The 16,097-nt window shown below is 45.1% G+C and overlaps 1 protein-coding gene across 2 annotated transcripts; it reads left to right on the forward strand.

Moving 5' to 3' along the window:
• The first annotated feature begins 1,229 nt into the window (after positions 1 to 1,229).
• Positions 1,230 to 16,023, forward strand: LOC115196843 (TANK-binding kinase 1-binding protein 1). 2 transcript variants are annotated; one of them, XM_029757797.1, is made up of 11 exons: positions 1,230 to 1,330; positions 8,451 to 8,707; positions 9,557 to 9,685; positions 9,989 to 10,093; positions 10,557 to 10,707; positions 10,803 to 11,005; positions 11,225 to 11,286; positions 11,502 to 11,611; positions 11,875 to 12,374; positions 14,003 to 14,260; positions 14,439 to 16,023. In XM_029757797.1, the coding sequence occupies exons 2-11, from the start codon at positions 8,474 to 8,476 to the stop codon at positions 14,565 to 14,567; spliced, it is 1,881 nt and encodes a 626-aa protein (XP_029613657.1). In that variant the 5' UTR covers positions 1,230 to 1,330; positions 8,451 to 8,473; the 3' UTR covers positions 14,568 to 16,023. The 2 variants fall into 2 exon arrangements, with proteins under 2 accessions (XP_029613657.1, XP_029613648.1); XM_029757788.1 differs by having other exon boundaries at positions 1,231 to 1,637.
• Positions 16,024 to 16,097: the final 74 nt, after the last annotated feature.

The raw sequence follows: 16,097 nt of genomic DNA on the forward strand, positions 1-16,097 counted from the left end.
AATTATTTCTTTCAGTTTTTATTTCTTTCATCACATTCCCAGTGGGTCAGAAGTTTACATACACTCAATTAGTATTTGGTAGCATTGCCTTTAAATTGTTTAACTTGGGTCAAACGTTTCGGGTAGCCTTCCACAAGCTTCCCATAATAAGGTGGGTGAATTTTGGCCCATTTCTCCTAACAGAGCTGGTGTAACTGAGTCAGGTTTGTAGGCCTCCTTGCTCGCACACACTTTTTCAGTTCTGCCCACACATTTTCTATAGGGTTGAGGTCAGGGCTTTGTGATAGCCACTCCAATACCTTGACTTTGTTGTCCTTAAGCCATTTTGCCACAACTTTGGAAGTATGCTTAGGGTCATTGTCCATTTGGAAGACCAAGCTTTAACTTCCTGACTGATGTCTTAAGATGTTGCTTCAATATATCCACATGATTTTCCCTCCTCATGATGCCATCTATTTTGTGAAGTGCACCAGTCCCTCCTGCAGCAAAGCACCCCCAAGCTTGGGATGGTGTTCTTCGGCATGCAAGCCTCCCCCTTTTCCCTCCAAACATAACGACAGATCATGGTGACACTGTGCAGTCAACAAAAACCACCATCTGCAATGATTACATTCTGTTAGAAGTTCCAATTGGTTCATGCCGAGTGAGCAGGTACATTAAGGGCATGCAATACATTTTCTACAAAATCCCATATCTATTTTTCACACAGTTTACACACAAAGATGATCTAGAACCCCTTTCATTTCAAGACCTGTGCATATCTGGATCAGAGATAATTTATTGTCATATAAATAAGCAATCTCCATCACTCAATGGGGACAGCATAAATAAATAAAACATTTCCATAATTGAGAAAATGAATCATCAATCTATTTATACAACAATCTAATCAAGCTTCGAACGTCAGCACTTTGTGTCAGAATATATATATATATATATCTTTCTTCTGATGCAGGCAGTTATGCAACCAGGGACACAAAGAGATCATGAGGCAAAGAATGTGACAACTGAACAACAATCTAACCTATATGATATGGGGATGTGATGCTTATTTTTTCCTATCATCTTGTTATATTCTTGGCCATAAACTCTCACATGTCAGTGATCTTCTGATGTGCTACTCTTTGGTCTTTTCTGAACCCTGCTCCAACCTATTTCACCGTCTTCTATTGGTAAAAACGATTCGATTCATCACAGAATGGGAGTGTAAAAAGGGGGGGGGGGGGCGTCACAAGCATCCACAATCCAACCATTGTCGATGTAAACCGCAAATGAACGGTTTTGACCCCCTTTCTCGCTATGAATTTTGCACAGTATCTCACGAGGAAGCGTAAGTATATCGTGGTATTTGTTTGACAGTGTTTATTGTTGTGCCTTTGTAGAGTATTTTTTAATTAAACAGGTGTTAAGTAACGCTCACGGCAACGTTTTTTTTTTACATATAAAAAGAGCTCGATATGAGGAGGAAGGGGAAAAGCGCGAACTCATTTTTTTTCGTTGGGAGAGATGGAGAGAGCTGCGTCGCTGTATACAGCCATGTTGTAGACTAGGTTAGCTACTGATTGCGCTACAACGTGAGAATGGCAACGAGCACTAGTGTCTTGCCGCAAGGAGAGAAACGATATAGGAGCTCTATTGTAAGTAATCACAGGAAACAACGTAGCATACGACGTGGTTGTTGCTTACAGGAGATATTCATGCACGTGATTGATTGTTGTGTTTTGGTAACTGTCTTGACATAACTATTTTATTGTCCTAATGTTGGTGCATGTGGCTTTGAGAGATCATCTCTATCGTACACTGGACCGTTCCGGACTGGTTTAGCAGCGTAGACAAACTTGCGCTGTTCACTTGCTAGTGGTGCTGAATGCTCATGTTGACAACGCTTCAGACCAAAATGGTTGTCTCACTTATCATTTTCTTTTAGAAATACAAACGTAGCCTACGTGCTAAAAACGAAGTTACCTTGGTAACTATGTCTATGAACCACCACTATATGATAACAGGCACTAAATGCATTATACACAGGTAGGTCAACGGAAGTGTATTCAAATGAAAATGTCCTTGATCAAACATGGTGCTTGACATTTTTGTTCAATTATGTAAACACCATGCGTAGGTCTTTCAAAGACCTAAGTTGTTCCGTTTATACGTTGAAATGTCCCTACTATGACAGACCATGACCATCGTATATGTGCCATGAAGAAATACAGCTGGACGTGCATTTGTGGAAACAAACAGACAGAATCCATTAAATCAGAGGAATCGATCCTTCTGTGCATGGTGCTAAAGCGCGGCTCACCGGCCACCGTGAGTAATTGACTGGCCATTAACCACTCAGCGAACCAGTCAGAGGCTGTTAGCGAGAGGAACAGCTAACCGAACCCGCAGCAAATAGCATCTCCATAGTTTTGACATTCGGCTTCGGGGCATAGCCGGTAACAACTGTATCTGGTGGAACTTTGGAGAGTGACGTGTTTAAATGAGAGTTTTACTCAGTTTAAGTTATGTTACTAGTAAAGGTTGTGCTACTCGTCTTCAGTCCATTTCACTAAGAAATCAGGTTTGCCTAAAAGTCATGTCTTGATTTTTATTCGATGGATTTCAATTATTTATTTTGATACAGCTGTTTATGGAAACGTTCAAGGTTAAGTGTCTGGTGTCTTGCTTAAGGTCTAACATCACTTAATGTCCCTCCTGAAATCAAGTAGGCTATTTGGAACCTTCTGTTCTCAGACCACTAAGCACATCCATTCCAGCATCAACAATGCCGCAATGATGATTTAAGCATGTGCGCATAGCGATATTGAACATTCCCTCATTGATCTTTCAAACCTATAGCTTTCTAGAGGCATTGTCACCCATTGCTTTTCAGTGTGTAAGTCAAATCTATTACTGGAGAAGAGAGTACAGATAGGCCTGTACAGCACTTGAGGCATGATGAAGCATGCTCGTGGGCCGTTGACAGTGATAATGATGATGATGATGATGTAGTCTATTATGTAACATGTTCCACCAGGTCTACTGTAAGAGAGGTTAAGGGTGTGCGTTCCAAATAGCACCCTATTCCCTTCTTAGTGCACTACTTTTGACTAGGGCTCTGGTCAAAAATAGTGCAGTATAGTGAAAAGGGTGCCATTTGGAATTACAATCCTATGTTATGTGGAGGTGAGACGCCTCACCCACCACCAATTACACCCTGTTATCAACAGCTAGCCATGTGCAGCAATGCCCTAATGCTACATTATTTGTTGGGCTTTTGGCTGTATGATTGTATTGGGTTTATATTGTTTGGAGCACAGCATTCAATTGGGGCTTGGTGTAATATGAAGGTTGATGGGAAAGATTAGAACTCAAGTAAAATGGTTTTCCCTTTCCTATTGGTGGCTTTCGGTACGTCAGTGTGTGTGCGCCTCTCTCTCCCTCACATCTCCCCCTCGCAAAGTGCATAGGCAACATCTATTCAAGCTGTTGACCCCTCCCCCGAGTACTGGCCTCAGTTCTCCCCTCACATATAGGATGGTGCCAATCCTCAAGGACACCTTCTCTCCCGCCATCCTCTTCCTCGCTCTCCCCCCCCTTTCCTTTTTTTTGCTCCATCTCTTTCCCTGGGTTTGTCCTCTCATCGCTCCCTCCCTCAAATGACATTCAAATAAGGCAATACAGTCCTTAAGACATTGTTTTCCTTCCGTTTGTTTGTCTTTGCAAGGACCATGCACATTCTAAGGGCTCGATTCAATCTGTAGTGCTGAAAACGTGCGCAACAGCACGATTGAAATGTAAAGGCAATGTTTCTGCGTTCGCGGAGACTGCATTGATGGTAAATGCTGCAGATGTTAGCTCCATCGGAAATTGCCTTTAAAGCTAGTTGATGCATCCATTTTTGTCTTTTACTAATAAATTCATTTTCTATACCCATTGATTCTTGAAGAATATAACTTGTCTCATGAGCTTAGTTCAACTGTCGTACCCCATCAGAACCCAAAATAGAAGCTTGTTTTACGACAACGTTTATAAACAATGTAAATGTAAACAAACACTCTATCCTCAAAACTTGCATCCTTAGCTCTGTGTATGAATTTGAGAGTGGTTACATTTCTTCAGGCCCATCCATCGGCTTTTTACCAATCGTTTAACTGAAGGATTCTAGCTTTAAAGTATCCAGTGTCAGTCCTGTACCTTTTAAGTGTCAACCTTTGGTGTCATTCTGCATACACTGAAGTGGCCATTGTGATAGATGCAGCCATCCATCTCAAAAGTATTTGACCGGAGTACAATATTATAAGCAGTAAGGATATAACCAATTCACTAGAGCAGAGTTCAACATTCATCTGAGGGATTACGTGTAGGCCTGCCTGAAGAACAACTCACTGGCCTTGTGGTCAGAGTGTCCACCCTGAGATTGAAAGAAGGTAAAAAAATGGGACCCGATCTCTGCGTCTGCTTGGCACTCAGCATTAAGGAGATTGAGGGTAAGCTCCTGCCATAGTCTAGCATCCTGTCCGGTGGGTGTACATCAAGCTGCATCACGCTACAGAAACTGGAAATAGGCTCCTGCTCCTATGAGCCATTCCGGCTCACTCGTGCGAGGCTACTTACTTAAATATAACAAACAAATGCAGCGCTGAAGCGTACTATGATGCTAAACCATTGCCGTAGCTAGTGTACAGAAGCATTGTTCTAAACTAAAACTGAACCAAAGCGTAGAAGCATATTGAATCTCTACAGCACATTGAGCTAAGCTAGTGTTAGCTCGGGGCATCCATTCTGGCTGATATCCGGAACATTAAAATATGAATTAGCCATGTGACATTGACATATGGGCTTGTTCTGATTGGCCCTGGGGTGAATGGGCTCGCTAGCAGCTCGTGTTTCACTGTTGCTACTTTGTCCTCTGCTTTCTGAACAGAGAGAGGATGTGTGTGTGTGTGTGCAGTGTGAGTCAGGGAGTTGATGCATGTGTGGGTTTGTGTGTAGGTGTTAGTATATGCATGTGTGTGCGTGCGTGTGTACTGTGTGTGTGTCAGTTAGTTGATGCATGTGTGGGTGTGTGTGTAGGTGTTAGTAAAGGAAAGATGCTCGACCCTTCTCGGCAGAAGTATAACTGTCTCCAGGCTAGGCTACAGTCTAGGTAGAAATGCAAACCACTTGCAACCAAAGGAGACTTGGAAAAGAGGGAAATTGGCAGAGGTGCATATTCCAATGGATTCACATGCATAGAGGCACAAACCACATGTAAGCACGTACATGAGGGATGGGTCCACAGAAAAGTTTGGATATCCCCGACTTAAAACTTTACAACTTGCACACTGTCAAGTGTTTTGACATTCTGTATTATAAACGACTATTTACTCCTGCCTCAGATCAAAAACCTTGAACTAACAAAATCCCATTCATAACAGACTTTATTGGAATGATCTGGTGTACAGTAGATCTGGTGAACAGTAGATCTGGTGAACAGTAGATCTGGTGTACAGTAGATCTGGTGTACAGTAGATCTGGTGAACAGTAGATCTGGTGAACAGTAGATCTGGTGTACAGTAGATCTGGTGTACAGTAGATCTGGTGAACAGTAGATCTGGTGAACAGTAGATCTGGTGTACAGTAGATCTGGTGAACAGTAGATCTGGTGAACAGTAGATCTGGTGTACAGTAGATCTGGTGTACAGTAGATCTGGTGAACAGTAGATCTGGTGAACAGTAGATCTGGTGAACAGTAGATCTGGTGAACAGTAGATCTAACCAACTCATTAATCCAGTTGTCATCAGTCTTGCACCCATCCAGCTGTCTCCTCCCTCGGGCGATGAATACGTGACAGAGACTCAAACAGCGGCGGGTTGGCAGGGAGCGTTTGCCCGCTTGGTTGCATATACCTTGTGCTATAGGGGCCAATCCGCCATTGAAACAAGAAAGCGGGAACCCCGCCTCTGTTTTGGTAAAAGGCTGAAAGATGGGGCTGGTGAAATGTAACCACTCAAAACTGAACATAATTTATATCAAATGTAAAGTTTTAACCATGTTTTGGGGCTATAGTGTTTGTTTACATTTACATTGTTTAAAAACATTGGAGTGAAATAAAGGTATAATTGCTGTTCTAATGAGGTACGACAGTTGAACTAAGCTCATGAGGCCTTTATTAGTTGTATTCTTCAAGAATCAAGGGGTCTACGCTGAGTGTACAGAACATTAGGAACACCTTTCTAATTTTGAGTTGCACCCCCTTTTGCCCTCATAACAGCTTCAATTCATTGGGGCATGGACTCTACAAGGTGTCAATTGTTCAACAGGGATGCGGGCCCATGTGGACTCCAATGCTTCCCACAGTTGTGTCAAGTCGGCTGGATGTCCTTTGGGTGGTAAACCATCCTTAATACACACGGGAAACTGTTGAGTGTGAAAAACCCAGCAGCGTTGCAGTTCTTTACACACTCAAACCGGTGTGCCTGGCACCTACTACCATACCCCGTTCAAAGGCACTTCAATCTTTTGTCTTGCCCCTTCACCCTCTGAATGGCACACATACACAATCCATGTCTCAATTGTCTCAAGGCTTATAAATCCTTCTTTAACCCATCTCCTCTCCTTCATCTACACTGATCGAAGTGGGTTTAACAAGTGACATCAATAAGGGATCCCACCTGGATTCACCTGGTCAGTCTGTCATGGTAAGAGCCAGTGTTCCTAATGTTTTGTACACTGAGTGTATATCGTTGAGTTCTACGTTAAAAAATTCATGTTGCAACTGCAGATTGCTCCTTTAACTGGAAAAGCGGCTTGTCTCCAATGGGTGAATCTCGTGGGCATTACAGGATGCAACCGCACCACCCACCTGAAGCATTGTGGCAGCTGCAGTTCCCGAGCTCCAGGGACAAGGGTGGTTCGGTGGGGAAACTGGTTTATGTCTGTTAACATGGTTTCAATCCAATCCAATACAATACAACATTTATTATTATTCATCCCAGAAGGGGCAATTGTGCTGGGTAAGACTTTGTAAAAAATAAGATCCCAGATTGGTTTCTAGTGGTCTCTTTTTTGGGGGGGTATATTGATGTTATAGGAGGGATGTTGACCATGTGGGTAATCAGAAAGTGACTTTAGGGCTAGACTGGAGTGCCTTTCTTTCATTGGGCTGTTTCCATATCTATTCATGCCTCTGCTATGGAAATGTTGAATGATGTTGAATCAGAAATGAGAGATGCAGCTGGCAGAACAAACAACATCAAAAGAACACCACTCTCTCGGGTCTCCTGTAATTGTAAATATATGAGCCAAGCTGAGCTTAACAGACTATGATTCAGCCCTGCAGCCTTTGCAGGCCAGGGGATTTCAGCATGATTATATGTATATGTATGCATAATGTATATTTTTTGTATTTGTTTCTGGAGAGGGGAAGGGGAAAATAGTTCAGGGGAATATACATACATTTTCTATATGGAGTGGTATGGATACTTTGATATTGAATATATTAGCGTCGCACCTTAATGTGTTCTGGACTGGACTGGGAAACCTTCCACATACACAAGCCATGGCTGTCTGTACGTGTGACAGTTGGCTTGGCCTAGATCTAGGCTACAGCGCCCAATGACGCATCTATATATCTCTTTAGTTGAGTATTCCAGATTTCCCAACTGAGTGGGGAGGGGGAGCACTAGAAGAAACAAAGGGTGGTTTTTATGTTTCAGGATGTGGGATGGTATAACGTTCATGGCAACAGCCAATCAGATTTAAACGGTGGCAGATGGAGCGGGCAATGTGTAGCCTAGACTGCGGACAGACTCTGCTGGGCAGGGTTGGCGCAAGACCCCTCTATATGCCCGTCGACCGTGGCTCTCACTCACACCAGAGCTGCGCCAGGGCCCGTCGCTCTGCCATTTGAGCCTCGTTAGCGCCACCTGCTGCGAGAAGGCGAGCGGCTGGCAGAGAGAGGCTAGCGCCGGAACGACCACGGCCTTCTGTTCCCTCGGAAGGCCTGGGGACAGTAGTGTGTGTTCACTGAACTGGAAGAGGCCTTATGGGTGGCGCAGCTGCCCTGTTGCCTCCATGCTGCTATGAAGTGTCCTTCCTGTTATCCTAGCCTTCTATGCTAGAGGGCCCTGTGGCCTGTTTACAAGTCAACCAACATTAGTTACAGTGTTGTTTGACGTTGTTGAAGTGATTGTTCTTCACTCCAAATCCCCATTTTATAAGATACTTTGAGACTTGAAATGTGTCAACGCAATCTGTTGTGTTTGTGTAGATCCACCTAAATATCTCAGTCCCACATGAATGGGAAAGAAGAGAGCATTTTCTGATAAAGAAAAATCCAAAATAGTTTCCAAATGACACCCATTTAGGAAACAGACAGACTGTTCTGCTTTGACTGTGGGTATTGCAGTTCATAACATCAGTATTACAGAATGACTGGCTCTAATGACGTACCCTCCTTCCTGTGCCCCCCCCCCCCCCTCAGGTAGCCACTGACCTGCCTAAGGGATGGAGTCTCTCTTCGGGGGCGAGCTGGGCCTCCTGGGCGGGGGCGAGGGGCTGAGGGATGACGGCTGCGGCTTGGGGTCGGGGGTCAACTGGTCGGCCTCACCCATCCAAGACGACATGTACCCCTCCCACTTCGCCCTGGCCGCCGCCTACCATGACATCAAGACGCGATTGGCCAGCCTGGAGCGAGAGAACAGCAGCATCAAGAGGAAGCTGAAGAACTATGAGGTCAAGGTAGGTTGACTGATCCGTTCATCACAGAGGCTACGTCCCAAATTGCACCCTATTCCATTTATACTGCTCAACTTTAAAGAGAAGTCCAATGACCCTATGGGGCCTGGTCAAAAAGGCGTCCCCCCTTAAAGGGATAGTTCTGGATTTTGGCCCTTTATCTACTTCCCCAGAGTCCGATTAACTCAGACATATCAAAATAGTATCCAGAGTCCAGTATGAAAGAAGTTGGAGGTAGTTTCTCAAAGAAAATAATAACTAGCCTAGCACAAAAGCTAGTTATTCCCATAGACTTCCAGTCATTGCGCTAATGCTAGTTAATAAGTGTGATAATGCTAGATGGAAACTTCCTTCAAACTGCATGCAGATACATAAAATGCTATCCACGAGTGCATCCGACTCTGGCGAAGTAGATGGAGCTTCATTGTCAAAATATCCCTTTAAAAGGTATCACTGATTTTACATGACTGAATTGGTAAAAGCTATTCTATGGAACCTGTGCTTTTTAGATTAGTGGTTACTTCCAGGAGAGGAGGAAGGAAGGCTTGATTTTCAAAGTACTGAAACAATCAGGCATACCTGAATGAGGCCATTATTCAGTTGAAACTCAGTGGAAAAGCTTATGGTAGAGGAAGGTTATTTTCTAACCTCTAATAATAAACTGGCCTCGACTTGCACTGGTGTACTTTTTTTCCCCCATCTACTTTTGCTTTTTCCATCTCCTATGTTTTGGGCTGTGGCACTCCTTGTCCTATTCTCAGTCTTCCTTTGATCTCCTTTCTTTCTCACCTACTCATCTCATTTTCCTCCACTGTCCTTCTCTTGTACCTCTCCCCTCCTCCTCTCCCTCAGTTCCCTATGATCAGTGAGTTTGAGGAGGAGAGGACCCTACAGTGTTGCTCCTGTGAACCCAAGGAGACCAGTCTACTGCAGTCAGAGACCACAAACCTGCAACAGAGAGTCAACTCCCTCACACAGGAGGTAAGACATGGAGGAAGAGAGAGGAGGGGAGAGGAAGGAGACAGGAGAGAGAGAGAGGAGTGTGAAGAGGGAGATGAGAGAGGAGAGAAGAAGAGAGGGGAGAGGGAGGATATGAGAGGAGAGAAGAAGAGAGGGGAGAGGGAGGATATGAGAGGAGGGAGGGTGGTAAGAGAGAATAGAGGGGGAGGTAGGAAAAGAGGGAGGAGAGGAGAAATGAGGGGGAGGGGTAGGAGGAACTGCACATCGAACACATTTTTCTTTCTCCTACACTTTTCCCTTTGAAAATGTCCACCTTTCCCTCAGCTCCAGAAGAGTAAAGAGCGAGAGGAGAGGCTGGAGGATGTGATTCAGGCCTATGAGAAGATCCACATGGAGAAGAGTAACGTTCAGAGAGACCTGGACAAGATGGTGAGAAACAGTAGGAAACAGTGCCCCCTTCTGGACACCATGAGTAGTACTGGTAGAGTGATGGGGGAGGGGACAGTATTATGGGCTAAGGCATTGTAATGAAATAGAATCTATTACATACAAATTAAAGAAAACACTATTTTGACCATCAGTTTTCTATCAGCAATGTGCCTCAGAGGTGTGTGTGTGAGAGAGATTGTACCGCTACCTGCATACACCCTACATTTGTGTGTATATACACACACCCTACATCCGTGTGTGTGTGTATATACACACCCTACATCCGTGTGTGTGTGTATATATACACACCCTACATCCGTGTGTGTGTGTGTGTGTATATATGTATATATATATATATATATACACACACCCTACATCCGTGTATGTGTATATATACACCCTACATCCGTTTGTGTGTGTGTGTGTATCAACTGTGCATTCACGTGTGTGTGCTCTCCATCAGACGACACTAGCAGAGCAGCACATGGAGCGTATCTGTGGTCTGGAGTCAGCTCTGAGGCAGAGGGAGGGGTCTCTGCAGAAACTCAGTGCTCAGCTGCAAACCAAGAACATTCATTACCTACAGCTACACACCAGTCTGGACGTGCCTCGCGGTGAGTGTGTGTGTATGTTTGAGTGAGTGCGGGCGTGTGTGTGTGTGTGTGTGTGTGTGTATATGTTTCTCACTGTACCTGGATGTGTGCTACAGAGCGGAACGGGCGGGGTCCGACCCTGCAGAGCTCTCGTAGTCTGGACGCCGTGTCCGACCTGAAGCTGCAGCGGTTGGAGGCGGAGCTAGAAGGGGCGCGGCAGCAGGCCCAGGGGGCCTGTCAGAGAGAGAAGGAGATGAAGGAGGAGCTACAGAGGCTGCAGGCAGAGATCAGACAGCTGCAGCAGGATGTACAGAGACAGGTCAGATAGTGACACACAGGAGGTTGGTGGGACCTTAATTGGGGAGGACGGGTTCATGGTAATGGCTGGAGCGGAGTCAGTGGAATGGAATCAAATACATCAAACACATGGTTTCAATGTATTTGATGCCATTCCATTCGCTCCGTTTCAGCCCATTATTATGAGCCGTCCTCCCCTCTGCAGCCTCCACTGACACACACGTCTGTTTCTGTCCAGCAGGAGGTGACCACACCCTGTGAGCACTGTGACGTGGAATGGATAAAGAAGGCAGGAGATGAACAGTGAGCGACAGCTGCCCCACCTAATACTCCTGCCATGTAGCTATTGTCAGCAGAATAACCAAGTCGATGACCCAAAACGGAACACTATTCCCTACTTAGTGCACTACTTTTGACCAGGGCCCCATAGGGTGTGGTGGCCTATTTATGGAATAGGGTGTCATTTTGGACACAGTCCTAACATCGGAAGGTGATCAACTATTGTCCCTCCTTTGCAGGGTGAACCTGGCGTTGGCCTACACTGAGCTGACAGAGGAGCTGGTGCGTGTGAGAGGTCTGGCTGTCAAACAGACTGAGATCCTCAGGAAGGCATCCCACGAGCAGATGGGTCAGTAGAAAACACAACAATTGTTCTCCATATTGATGTTGAATGGAGTATAATTGCAAAAATGCCCGATGAGGGTGCCAATAAGGACACTAATGTAATGATGCGTTTACCCAAAGTGACTTAGTCATGTGTGCATACGTTTTATGTACTGGTGGTCCCGGGAATTGAACCCACTATCCTGGCGTTGCAAGCGCCATACTCTATCAGTTGGGCTACAGAGGTAGCAATGGACTATAATAACCATCCCATTCTCTCTCCTCCAGTCCTGAGACACTCCCCAGCCCCCCAGCGTCGCTCCCCTGCCACCCAACGCCCCTCCCCAGACCGCCTCCACCCTCACCTCTCTCCCTCTCCTCCCCTCTCACCTTCCTCACCCCCTTCTGGCCCCGCATCCTACTCCCCAACTGGCCTCGCTTACTCACCCACCGGCCCAGCCTCCTACTCCTGCCGGCCAACCAGCCAACGGCTGCGTGCCCGCTTCCAGGGGCGCCGCAGCTACTCAGAGGTGGCCGACTCGTCTGCCCACCAGAGGCCCCCGCCCAGGCTGCTCCGTGACCCAGTCTCCACCCTGCCCAAGCCCAAGAACATGGGGGAGTCTGGGGCTTATTCCCGCCCGCCCAGGGTTTCCCTGGTGGGGCTCCCGCGGCCGGCCTCAGCCCGTGGGTCTGTAGGTGGTGGTGGAGGGGGAGGAGGTGGTGGCAGCAGCCTGAGCAGTAGTCCCCACCACCATGCCCTGGAGCTGGGCTTCCCTCTAGCTGCAGAGGTACACACCACATTTGTATATACACACTACCATTCAAAGGTTTGGGGTCACTTAGAAATGTCCTTGTTTTTGAAAGAAAAGCACATTTTTGGTCCATTAAAATATCAAATTGATCAAAAATACAGAGTCAATGTTGTAAATGACTATTGTAGCTGGAAACGGCTGATTTTTTTATGGAATACCTATGTAGGCGTACCGAAGCCCATTATCAGCAACCATTAAAATGATAAACTTGGATTAGCAAATTGATCATTAGAAAACCCTTTGGCAATTATGTTAGCACAGCTGAAAACTTGTTCTGATTAAAGAAGCAATAAAACTGGCCTTCTTTAGACTAGTTGAGTATCTGGAGCATCAGCATTTGTTTGATTACAGGCTCATAAATGGCCAGAAACAAAGAACTTTCTTCTGAAACTCGTCAGTCTATTCTTGTTCTGAGAAATGAAGGCTATTCCATAGAAATTGCCAAGAAACTGAAGATATCGTACAACGCTGTGTACTATTCCCTTCACAGAACAGCGCAAACTGGCTCTAACCAGAATATAAAGAGTGGGAGTCCCATGGTGCACAACTGAGCAAGAGGACAAGTACATTAGAGTGTCTAGTTTCAGAAACTAGTGTCCTTATAGTTCCCACAAAACGCCAGTCTCAACATCAACAGTGAAGAGGCGATTCCGGAATGCTTGCCTTCTAGGCAGAGTTCCTCTGTTCAGTGTCTGTTCTTTTGCCCGTCGTAATCTTTTTTATTTTTATTGGCCAGTCTGAGAGATGGCTTTTTCTTTGCAACTCTGCCTAGAAGGCCAGCATCCCAGAGTCGCCTCTGCACTGTTGACATTGAGGCTGGTGTTTTGCGGGTACTATTTAATGAAGCTGCCAGTTGAGTATTTGTGAGGCGTCTGTTTCTCAAACTAGACACTCTAATGTACTTGTCCCCCGGGGCATCCCACGCATCTTTCTATTCTGGTTAGATCCAGTTTGCGCTGTTCTGTGAAGGGAGTAGTACACAGCGTTGTACGAGATCTTCAGTTTCTTGGCAGTTTCTCACATGGAATAGCCTTCATTTCTCAGAACAAGAATAGACTGACAAGTTTCAGAAGAAAAGGTATTTGTTTCTGGCCATTTTGAACCTGTAATCAAATCCACAAATGCTGACGCTCCAGATACTCAACTAGCCTAAAGGCCAGTTTTATTGCTTCTTTAAATCAGAACAGTTTTCAGCTGTGCTAACATAATTGCAGAAGGTTTTCTAATGATCAATTAGCCTTTTAAAATGATAAACTTGGATTAGCTAACAATGTGCCATAGGAACACAGGAGTGAGGATTGCTGATAATCGACCTATGTAGATATTCCATTACAAATCTGCCGTTTCCAGCTGCAATAGCCATTTACAACGTCTACACTGTGTTTCTGATCAATTTGATGATATTTTAATGGACAAAAAAAAAAGTGCTTTCTTTCAAAAACAAGGAAATGTCTAAGTGACCCTGAACTTTTGAACAGTAGTGTATTTATTTTAAGATAACTGTATAAAATAAGGTTAACCGCACCACCACCGCCTGTTTTAAAGACAGTTTTATTAGGGAATAACATTTTAAAACATTAAAATAACATGTATTATCCATCCAGGGCCGCCACTTTTGTCATCTGGAGGATCCCCCGGCCCCCACCCCACAGGCCACCCCGCCCCAGTCGTCTGACGATGAGGAGTGGAGGTGCCCATCCCCGGTCTCCAGTCCTCCCAGGACACTGGGGGCCATGGGGGTAAGCTCACGGGAACCCCCTCCCTGCCCTTCCTTCTTGGCCCTAAAGGACCCGGCTACCCTCGCCTGCCACCTGCCAGGGTACCTGAACGCAGACCACGCCCAGTCCTGGCCCTCCATCAATGTGAGTTGTTGCTGCTCGAGTTCAGAGCTCAGTAGTGTATCCCAATAGCAGTAATAAGAGCTTCCTTACGTGACATGCAAATAGAAAACAGGTTCTTTTAGTCATTACAATGAGTACATTTACAGTGTTTACCTTTCGAGTTGAGCGTTTACGCCGTTTTGTGATTGGCTGCCTGCAGTTGTGGATGGAGACGGAGGAGAACGACGCCCGGAGCTGCCCGCTGTGTCAGCTGACCTTCCCCACGGGTTACCCCGACGACGCCCTCATCAAACACATCGACACGCACCTGGAGAACAGCAAGATCTAACCATCCCCCGTCCCCCCAAGACACAGATCAACTTACCCTGTCAAATTCTAACCTAAACCATTACCAGGAAAAAACATTTCTAACCTAAACCATTATCAGGAAACCCATTGCAGATCCCCTTTGCAATATGACACTCTAGGGCAGACTGCATCCACTGAATCATCCATCTAAATTTAGATGTGATACTTGTCGTTTTGTAAACTGGAACGTTTCCTTACCTCTGTATTTGACAATGTTAGTTTAGGGCTATAACAAGGGCCAGTGTTGTTTCTGAATGCGCCCTCTCTCTCCCATGTTATCAGGTATGGTCTTTGACATGGTTACCTCGCACTGTTTTTAAAACCATCAATAAAAATAGGTCACACCCCAACTACATGCTTTTAAATCATAAAGTTTACACTCTGTCAAACCAGAATGAACTCTTCACCCACCCTTTAAGGGCATATTCATAACAGGAGGTATGCAGCACTTTTTTAGAATTTAGTTCTAATGGAATTTGAATAGTTTTCACCGGGATTCAACGACAAATCTTTAAAACATCTCACGTGTCTCTGTAAAATGTAATGAAATAACATGAAGTCAAGGATGACAGAGGGGTCAGTGATAATAGCTATAAATAGTTGAGCTATGGCAGTGTGGCGAGGACCCTGAAACAGTGATAGGATGGACCACTATAGGTACCTCATAAGAAACTCCTTTGTATGTTGACATTCAGGGATTTATGATGTTGTACCACAGTGATTAAAACTAGGGTAATAACAGGCCGAAGATGTTCTGGTTTGTAGGAGCTGTACAGTGATTCCAGGCTGTTGTTCTCCGTGGATGATTTGTGAAGCTCGGAATACTGAAGCTTTATATGCAGTCATCTCTGGTACTTGCCTACAGGTTGTCAACACAATTCACAGCAACACATGTAAAACCCACCGGACAGGAATTTGACAGACACACAACACATTACCAGAACATCAGCTGATTTCTCAACTCAGCCAATTCTGAAATTTGCACAGCAATCAATATGATCCAAAGAAACTGGATGGGGATATACCATCCGTACATTGTCTTACCTCAGATCTTCCGGTACTCAGTCAGTTGAGGGACAAGCATCGCGCAGGAGTGACGACACCCGTCGGAAGACAACGCCATTTAGTATAGATACCATAGAAGGTAACACTGCAATCAACCACAATAAGAACTGCTGGATCGCTTATTGAGGAAGACCAAGAGACTCTGCCAATGAGACGGAACAGTACCGAGATACAGGCGTGGAATCAGAGATGAAGGAATTACATTTGAAAATGGACATGGACCCATGTGCTCACATTTCATTCCAAGACACTGCAGGATTCCTTTTCTGCATCTTTTTTCCCTTCCGTAGAATCACGGAGGCTTAGTTTACTCTTTATAGTCATCTTTCAGTTTTCTGTAACGCAAATAATAAAAAAAATGAATTTCAAAATGGTATACCTGGTTGAACATTACCTTAACTCAGTCGTTAATGACTAGTCTGTTAAACAGCAACCGGATGGACTG

Source organism: Salmo trutta, chromosome 1 (assembly GCF_901001165.1).
Source record: "Salmo trutta chromosome 1, fSalTru1.1, whole genome shotgun sequence".
Classification (NCBI taxonomy): domain Eukaryota; kingdom Metazoa; phylum Chordata; class Actinopteri; order Salmoniformes; family Salmonidae; genus Salmo; species Salmo trutta.